Genomic DNA, 10,285 nt, shown 5'->3' on the forward strand with positions numbered 1-10,285 from the left:
GAATATATACAAATCTGCTTAGAATCTTTATCTCAGTAATAAAAATGTGACATTTCATATCGTTGGAGTATAGAAATAGATATGTACTTATATGTATATACAGGGTCAATGTACTATATTATGAGGCTTACGACGATAATTTTAAGGGAGGCATTTTTTAATTTATTTAATTTTTACATTATATTTTTTAAAAAAAAAATATTTTTATAATTTTTGAAATTCAATATTATATTGCTAGTATCAAATCTATATAATTTATTTTGAGTTTCAGTTAATTTGTTTATTTTACTAATCAAATGGATATTTTAGCAAATATTTATAACAAAAATTATTTATAAATAAAATAAATGTTATACATGATATAACTTTAAAATAAAAGAACATGATTTATCAATCATCTTTTAAACTTCACGTTATGTTAACGGGTAAAATGATGTGGGGGTATTTTGGAGAATTCCTAGTCTCTCTTACAGCTGGAACACATAATAAGTGGGCACAAATTACCCACGTCAACAACTGTTATTGCACAAGCTCAGATGCGCCACGTGGAAACTGAGTCAACATGTTCAAACACCCGAGCATCGTCTATAAGAGTCCAGGAAAAATGACTTGTTCAGCAAGGCAAGAACCCATTGATTTTTTGTATAAATGTTGTATTCTTGAGTCCCTAATTATTGATTTTTTTTTTTTATAGAAGTTTAAGAGTCTCCAAGTAGAGATAATAAACATTTATCTTTTTTTTTTTTTCTACAAACTTATTTATGGGACCTTTTTTTTTTTTTTTTAATCAGGATGTGGCCTTATTCTTCTTTCTTTTGCATAGACCTTATTTATTTATTTATTTATTTTTAATTTTTTTTTCACAAACCTATTTTGTGAGGTTTTTTTTCACCTGGAGGCCTTAGGCGGTTTTTTTTCACCTGGAGGCCTTAGGCGGTCGCCTAAGCCGTCTAGTAGAAGAGTAGATCCTGTGTATATATATTCATACCCTTTTTAATATAACACGTTTCAAAGTCGTGATAGTTATAAACTTATCAGAACTTTGCAATTATGTATGTTTTGCGAGAATAGTATTGGGATGGATGACTTTCTAAAAAGCCTGATAATATTGTGTTGTTAAGGCGAATCATTAAAAAAACACAACAAAAATAAGAACACTATATATAGAATGTTTATAACAGAAGAGTTCCTTCGACCGAGTACAATGTCTTTGAGTTCAATGTTTTTAGTATATATTAGGGGTGTACAAGCGGTGCAGTAAATAACCGCAAATAACCGGTAACCAGCAATAACCACTAACCGGAAAAATTGAAAAACTGGTAAACCAGAAATAACCGCGATCAGACAACCGGATACCCGGTTGCGGTTACTGGTTCTTTCTCTTTAAAAAACCGGTCAATAACCGGGTAATCGCAACCGATTTTTATTTTATATATAATTATAATTTTATATATATATACACTCAGCCCCCAGCAAGGCTTTCACAAGAACCCACTCCTTTGAGAAATATTGTTTCCTTAATTTCTAACTAAACCACCTTCTTCCTTTGCCCACTGATGGGCTACTGGGGTCTCATATATATAATATACAAGTTTGACGGTTTGATGTCTCACTTTTGTAGTTTACGTGTACAGTATACGGTGTCCATGACAACTGAATTCACCATTTATTAGACTTATCTAAGGCTAACATGAAAAATTACGATTGGTTTTTTATTAAAAAAATAAAATAAAAATTACAACAATAAATAAATAAATAAAAAAAACCAGTTATCCGGTTAATAACCTGATAACCGGAGGGCGGTAAAAACCGCAACGGGTAAAATAAGCATAACCAGAGATCCCAATTACGGTAGCAATTATGAGCAAATAATCGCTATCGCAACCGCTTGTACACCCTTATATAACACTTCAATCTAAACGGACCGAAATTCATATACTTTTTTTTTTTTTCAGGAAAATGGTAGATTGTGGTAATAAAATGTGATTAATTACAACTTTTTTGTTATTTGTCTTCGCAAGGAAGACGTCATTGCTTACGTAGAAAACCCAGAGATGATCAGCTATAAATACCACATAATTAAGCTTACCTTAAAACCATAAAACCAATAGCAAAACCATGACGAAGAGGTAATTTCATCTTTAACAAGAATGTTTTAATATGAGCCCTTTCTTTGTTCTTGCATTTATTTCAAACTTTTTTTCTTCAGGATTGCAGTTGTTACGGGGGCCAACAAAGGGATAGGATTTGAGATATGTAAGCAGCTTGCTTCAAATGGGGTCAAGGTTATATTAACTGCTAGAGATGAGAAGAGGGGCAATGAAGCTGTTGAAAAACTCAAATCTGCTGGATACTCCGATGTGATTTTTCATCAACTTGATGTGGTGGACAACGCTAGCATTTCTTCTTTTGCAAATTTCATCAAAACCCAGTTTGGGAAGCTTGACATATTGGTACGTAATCCAACTCTCTGCTACTTGTGATCGGGTGTAATTAGTTGTCCGTAATATTACAATCCGAACACCAACTTAAGTAGGTGGCTACCGTATCTCATATTAACAGCCTGTATTGCATGCATGTCCCGATAGATCCTTGGTAGGATACTTTGCTTCTATTGGAAAATACATATGAATCTGACTTGTAGATGGGGATATCAAATTAAATTCATATATAGGGATGTAGAAGTCCAATAGCTTGACTAGACTCCTCTTCCAATTAGTTCATAGCAGGGAAAAAAGACTACAAAAAAGAAGAAAAAAAGATGAATATATATGGATGAGCCCTTATCCAACAGTCCAAGGAGGATGCATGATAATAATTTAATATATAGAAACCTTTCTAATCAGTCTATAGTTTTGAATTAAGATAAAATCATGCATGTAGCCTTTTTTAGATGAACATAAAGTCATTTGCTTGTTTAGCTACTTCTTTCATTTGGCTAGAATAGCTCAACTTTTGCTTAAAATTCACCTCCATCAGCTTATGTAAGGCAAAGCTAAAATGGCGTTAGTGGAGATTTGTGAACAGTGCAACGCCACATGAGGCGTTGCACTGTACACAAATCTACTTCTATTTTATTGTTTTTTCTTTCGCTTTCTTTCCGCTTCTTCCTCTTTCTCTCGTTTTCTCTGCGTCTCTCTCTCTCTCTCTCTCACTCTTCTCCTTCCTTTTTTCCTTTTCCTTTTCCTTTCCCCCGCTGAAATTGATGGTTCTGGTTCGAAGAAGAAGAAGAGGCCAGTGATGGTTCCTGAAGCCGCATGTCTTGAGGATCGGAACACGAAGAAGTCCATGAATCAATCGCAACCGGTCCCTATGGGGAGCAAACTGTAACAGTCGGTAGAGGATGATATTCAAGTTCATGAAGCTGTGGGTTCTAGCGTTATGGGATTGCTGGAGGAGGCTATCCGCGTCCACCGACGGTGCCTGGGTGGTGTCTTCTCCGGCGCCGAATCGTCGGGTCTCGGCTGGGGCTTGGGGGAGAATTTGTCGGAGAATGGGATTTTTTCTGGTTAAAAATTCATGGCCATGGGTCATGTGGAGATGAGTGCAGACGCGTGGCTGCGTGGAGATGGAGATGCGTGGCTCCATGACAGCGTTGAGATTGGTTTTTAACAAAAAAAAAAAATTAATAATAATAAAAAAAAATAAAGAATAAAGAATAAAAATACTTATTTTAATAAAATAGAGTAAAGTTTAGATAAGCAGATGGAGAAAGGTATCGAAAAGTGATTAGTTAAACTAGTAAAAGTGAATTTTGTTAACTATTTTAGATAAGCTGCTGTGAGGGGTCTTAGAAATGAAGGCCAATTTAAGTAGATCGATAAAATCTTGTTTTGATCCCACTGATCTTTTTAGTACTCTGATATTGAAATTGTTCCAAATTGCAGATAAATAATGCAGCGATTGCTGCAGCGATAATCAATCCAGAAGATCAAGAGGTCTTGTATGATAAAGTAAGTTTCTTAATGTAATATAATCTCTATCAACGTTTTAAATTGAGAATATAATCTCGAAATTTGAAGTGTTTACCGCAAGATAATGCCTTAAAGTGAACTCATTTGGGTGTGCCTTTTTTTTCTTTTTATAAAATTTTTGTGTATTCTTTTTATTGTTTTCAAAACTGTGAATACAGAAATAAAAATAAATAAATAAAACTAGAAATTATGTGTTTAGATGGTTTTAAAAAAATTGGAAAAACATGTTTAAAAATGTGAATTGAATTGAATATAATACAAAATTTATATTTGGGTGATAGGGGCGGAGCCACTTTGTGGCTTGGGGGGCCTAGGCCACCCATGGCCCACCCCCACCCCCCCCCCTCCCTCCCTTACCCCTAATTTATTAGTTTTAGTCCCTCCAATTTTTATTTATTTATTTTTATTTATTTTTTAATTTGACCCTCCCAAATCTCAAATCGTAGCTCTGTCCCTGTGGGTGATAATGGTTTTTTATGGTGTTTTTCAAACCTTAATTTTTTATTTTGTTTGAATTCATGTTTGGCTTGCAACCCAACACATTGGATTTCCCATTGAGTTGGGTTGAAAAAAATTTGAGTAGGCTAACCAAACATAAATTCCAAAAAAAAAAAAAAAAATTTGAAAAATAGTTGAAAAAAAATTAACATCCAAACGTACAAGCCGTAGACTCTAATATATCGTTTAACTTTTTCTTTTTTTTTTTGTCTTTTTTTTTTTTTTTTTTTTTTCCCACATTCTAGGAAAGAAAGTTTTATAAATGAAAAAAAAAAAAGGATATACTGTTTTTGGAACGGTTGAAATTCCTCCGATCCACTCTATTAAATTAGTATCTGACTTTAGAGCACGTAATTCTCATATGCATTAATAACAAACGTCGTCACATGATTGTTTAATATATAAATTGAGCTGAAAAAAATTCTCCAAACCAATTTAAAAGGAAACTTTGTGGAAAATAAAATAGTATTCAAAAATGATTTCAAACATATTCTGCATCATGATTTAACACTACATACAATGATACAGATTATAGGTGCAAATCCGGGATCCTTGGAGACAGTTTTAAAGAAAACTTACGAAACAGCTATTCAGGATTGTCTAAGAACAAATTATTATGGGATCAAGCAACTTATAAAAGAACTAATTCCACCTCTTGAATTATCCAATTCAGCAAGAATAATAAATGTCTCCTCCACCTTGGGACAACTAAAGGTACAATGTTATTATATATCAAAAAGCAGCCACTTTTAGTTTATGTCATAGAGGCTAATTAATAATAACTATGGAATTTCAGCGTATTTCAAATGAGAATACAAGAAAGGAGCTAGAAGATGATGTAGATGACCTCACAGAAGAGAAAGTGGATAAGGTGGTGGAAGGGTTCTTAGAAGACACCAAGGAGAATTTGCTAAAAGTCAAAGGCTGGCCTGCAAATTATTCTGATTATAGTGTCTCTAAGGTAGCTCTGAATGCTTACACGAGGGTTCTGGCTAAGAAGTATCTCAACATTGCCATTAACGCAGTTAGTCCTGGATTTGTCAAGACAGATTTGACTAGAAACACCGGGGTCCTGACTGTTGAAGAAGGTGCAAAAGGTCCTGTCATGCTGGCTTTGATGTCTGAAGGTGGACCTTCCGGCCTATTCTTTGATAGGACGAAAGTGTCAACCTTTTAACTGATAACTGGTGAAATACGATGTAGTTGCTCATTTTCATGTCATGGTTTCTAGTAATATATGTTTTCGGTTCTTGCAGTTGCTTTTCACTTGCAGCGATCAAATAAAAGTTTTCTTTGTTATGTATTGTGAATGAGTAATGCTACATCGTATATCCTCCTCAGTTATCTCACTTCCATCCCACTAGGTTGATGTGGCTCGAAACAACACCCACCACCCTCTTGGATTTCTCAACGCGCAATCTGCCATCCCCAGTCCACAAGCCCTTTCTAATGCATTATGCAAATCAACTTGAGAGACCCCATCAAGAGCCACACGTACACCATGTTGTGCCATCAGAGAAAGTTGTGTTGCTTTCTGGATCTGACATTGTTGTCACTGGAATTGATGTATTCGCCTTCTTTTGCACCTCGTTGTCCCTCACGTGTGATCCTAAACACTTTTTTGGAAATAAAGTTCGAACTCATAACTTAGCTTTGATACCACATTAAATCACTCTTATTCCAAAATATCTCACGACAACTAGATTTCTCTAATACGTTTCTCGATAGCCACTTAGAGAAAAAGGTATTTATGGAGCAACCAAAAGGCTTTGAAGATACTACACATCATGAGTATGTTTGCAAGTTAAATTAATCTATTATTGGATTGAAACAAGCCCCAAAGCTTTGTTTTCGGTGTCTTTCTGATGCATTACTGGAGTTGGGATTCTCGAGCTTCGATGTAGACACTTCCCTGTTATATTTTCATAAGCAATCAATGACTGTGTTTGTTCCTGTTTATGTGAATGACATTATAGTCACCAGTAACCAATCAACAACCATCTCTAGCTTGGTACTTATCCTAAGTAGGAATTTGCTAAGAAAGACCTTTGGTCTCTTTCATTTTTCTTGAGCATTCAAGCTTCGAGAAATCAGTCTTACTGATTGATGCAGGACAAAATTAAGCATAAGATTTGAAGATTATTTTTAGAATAAGATAAGCCCGAGAATGGAAAGAATTGTACAAAATATTTTAAAATTATTTTTAGAATAATATATTTTATTTTCTGTACAAGATATTACATTGTTTTCCAAGTTTACGGTTATGTTTTGTATTTTTACTTTCTTTTTCTCCAAGTATTCTATTTAGAAAATACTCAAACTTTGCCTAAATAAAAGTAGGTCTGTATTATTTTGGAATCAAGTTTTGAAGTTTCAATTAAATTTTAACTCGTTCGAAGTTATTTTTCTGTTTGCTTATTTGGGGCAATTAAGGGTTTTCTTTTCTCTACTTGTTATTTTCTCTGTTCCTGAATTCTCTTTTCTATCTTCAATTTATAGTTTATGTTGCTATCATAAGCTGTTATAACAATCTTAGTTCTGTCACACGTCAGTTGGTATCAGAGCTTAATCGTCTTCTTGGGGTGAATTTTCATCACTTTGCATGGCTGGTGGTCATGGTTGGCATGGACAGGTTCCGAATGAGGAAGTCTCCTACCATGAATGCAGTTTACAAGACGTGTAGAGGCAAGTTGCAGAGTTAACCCAGCGCCTAGCAACGCAAAACATGGAGATGTATCGCGATATTGACAATCGCTATTCAGTATCCATTTTCGAGAACCCGTATCAGAATCCTGTTTTGGTTCTGGAACAGCATGGTTGGGATAGAGAATTTGTTAATGAAGAGTTTCGATCAACATGAAAAAGAAATTCAAGATCCTTTTCAATGTTTTGTAGATTGGAATTCTCCACCAACTTATGATACATATGTCAATGATGAAGATCTTATAGAGGTAAGTTTTTTGTCATATAGTCAAAAGGTTGAACAAAAAGTGGATAATCATGTGTTTAATGAAAGTACAAAGTGTGAAATATTTCAATGGGGTCTTCAGAAAATTAATTATGTTCATTTTCCTGGAATTGAAAATTTTATGTGAAATTTTCATAAAGAAAATCTTGACGTTTAATGTTTTAGTATGTTAGAAGAAATTTAGATTTTTTGTGGTCAAGAAAAAATTGAAAATTTTTGGAAAAAATTTACAGGTGGTGACTTTATGACAATCAATCAAGAGCTTGTGAAGATTATTTCATCTCAATTAAGTTGATGCGAGTAACATCAGATCTACTATTCAGAGTCATGTTGTGATGGGTTGCAAGTTGTCTTTCTTCTGGTATCGCTTTGGTGTTGAAAAGTATAAAATGAAATGAATTGATTGGAATCCAAAACATCGATCGAGGTAAAGATGATTTGAATTTGAGGATGAATTCTTTCCGATCCAGTGAGACTAATGCAAAAGAAAATCAAACATAAGATTTGAAGATTATTTCTTAAATAAGATCAGCCCGAGAATGAAAATAATCATACAAAATAGTTTAAAATTATTTATAGAATAATATATTTTACTTTCTGTACAAGAATTCACTTTGTCTCCAAGTTTACGGTTATATTTTGTATTTTTATTTCTTTATTTTTTTCGAAGTATTCTTCTTGGAAAATACTCAAACTTTGCCTATATAAACACAAGTCAGTATTATTTTGGAATCAAGTTTTGAAGTATCAATTAAATTTTAAATCTTTGAAAGTTATTTCTATGTTTGCTTATTTGAGGTAGATAGATGTTTTCTCCTCTCTATTTGTTATTGTCTCTCTTTTTCAATTCCCTTTTTTATCTTCAATTCATAGTTTCTAATGCTATCATACTCTGTTAGAACAATCTTAGTTCTGTCCTGCGTCATTGATGCATGTAGATAGATGAGATAAATACTTAATTGCATCTAAATAGTTTGTTTTCTTTTTGTTAGCTATATAGATTTCTTTGTACATGTTCAAATTCCCTTGTTATGAGGATTACCATATCTTGTAATTGTACAAATATATGATGAATACAACAAAGACTGTATTTGTTAGAGCATTTTCAGCAGCTACCCAATCATTTTCCCTAAATGTAGGAAACAAAACCATTTTTTGCTTCCCTATCCAAGCACATACCACTATAGATTCCCTTTACATTCCCTTATATCATTAAAATAATATTTTTTTAACTTTATTCCGTAAACTATTTTTTTTTTTAATTTTCTCTCTTTACTGTCTTCGTCTTCTTCACCTCTCTCTCTCTCTCTCTCTCTCTCTCTCTCTCTCTCTCTCTCTCTCTCTCTCTCTCTCTCTCTCTCATTTTCGCCTTCTCTTGTCTCTGTCTCTCATTATTCTAACAGGAAGAACACATTCGGTAATTGTCATGATGGTGCAGTTCTTAGGCGCGATTTTCTAGCAAGGGATGTAACTACAAGACGTGGCGGCAGTTTCTGCGGGCATCAAAATGTTGTATGGGGAGCAGGCTGATAGTGGACGCTAGAAGGTGAAGGCGCAGTGGCACTATGGTTGGTGGCGCGTTTGGGATGCCGGGTGCACAAGCGGCACAAGCCGTGTAATGGGAAGTTGTTGCATGGTGGTCGGTTTCGTTTTGGGTGGCAGTGGCGTGGTGGTGGGTTTAGGTGGTGGCCGCGCGATAGCATGGGGTGAGGGTATTCCGATGGGGGCAGTGGACTGTTTGGTTGTTTTTTGGTGGTGGTTTCCGGCTGGGATAGGGTGTTGTGTTTGGATTGGGTGTTTGTATATATGTTTGAAGTTAATGGTTTATTGGTGGTGATGTGGTGGGTTCCGGCATGGAGGAGGGTGGAGTTATATATATATATAGAGAGAGAGAGAGAGAGAGAGAGAGAGAGAGAGAGAGAGAGAGAGAGAGAGAGAGAGAGAGAGAGAGAGAGAGAGAGAGAGAGAGAGAGAGAGAGAGAGAGAGAGAGAGAGAGAGAGAGAGAGAGAGAGAGAGTTTACCTTCAATAAGGATGGGTTGTAAAACAAAGGTTTTACAACATCCAATTATAAGTTAACAACACATAACAAGGCAAAAATTACAACAAAAATACTATAAACCTAAAAACACCAAATCCATCCCCCTCTCAGCACTCTCACTCTCTAAGGAAACTACCGAGCACGTTTCCCTGGCCAATAGGCTGGAATCCGGCTGGAAGGAAACTCCCGAGCACGTTTCCCCAGCCAATAGGCTGGAATCCGGCTGGAAGGAAACTCTCGAGCAAGTTTCCCCGGCCAACAAGTCAGAATCCAACCGTTTTGGCTAGGGAGGGGCCAGATCCGGCCAAGATCCGCCTGTGGAGGGACAAGATCCCGGCCGTTCTGGACGGGGAAAGGCCAGATCCGGCTGGGATCCGACCGTTCTGGCCAGGGAACGACCAGCCGACTGGGATCTGGCTGTTTTGGACAGAGAACGGGTCGCCGTGACGTGGCTAGAGGATTGGTTGTCGGCAAAATCCGACGAAGATTTGGCGGTGGTAGTCGGTGGAATCCGGCGGTGGGTGGCTGAACAGGTGGTGGGCTCCTTGAAAAGGAAAAATATTGGGTGCTTTTTATGCATAGTATATTTTGAGTCTTTTAATGATGTGTCAACTCTTTAGTGAATGCTGTAAAACATCACTTTTACAGCACATCCTTATAGAAGGGGCTCTCATATATATATAATAAAGCATGGGAATGCTTGAGTGCAACCCAATGCATTGGGTTGCACTGTAGCATTCATAAGGAATAGAAAAATATAGGGTGTCTACTGTGGGTGACTTTTTTGGTATTTTCTCTAAATTTA

General features: G+C 35.8%; 1 protein-coding gene across 2 annotated transcripts; it reads left to right on the forward strand.

The window, feature by feature from the left end:
- The first annotated feature begins 2,106 nt into the window (after positions 1 to 2,106).
- Positions 2,107 to 5,727, forward strand: LOC133853662 ((+)-neomenthol dehydrogenase-like). Of its 2 annotated transcripts, XM_062289661.1 has the most exons (5): positions 2,107 to 2,129; positions 2,210 to 2,453; positions 3,888 to 3,953; positions 5,001 to 5,186; positions 5,269 to 5,727. In XM_062289661.1, the coding sequence occupies exons 1-5, from the start codon at positions 2,119 to 2,121 to the stop codon at positions 5,647 to 5,649; spliced, it is 888 nt and encodes a 295-aa protein (XP_062145645.1). In that variant the 5' UTR covers positions 2,107 to 2,118; the 3' UTR covers positions 5,650 to 5,727. The 2 variants fall into 2 exon arrangements, with proteins under 2 accessions (XP_062145645.1, XP_062145646.1); XM_062289662.1 differs by lacking the exon at positions 5,001 to 5,186.
- The last annotated feature ends 4,558 nt before the right edge of the window (positions 5,728 to 10,285 follow it).

The sequence above is a fragment of the Alnus glutinosa genome, chromosome 13 (assembly GCF_958979055.1).
Source record: "Alnus glutinosa chromosome 13, dhAlnGlut1.1, whole genome shotgun sequence".
Lineage (NCBI taxonomy): Eukaryota > Viridiplantae > Streptophyta > Magnoliopsida > Fagales > Betulaceae > Alnus > Alnus glutinosa.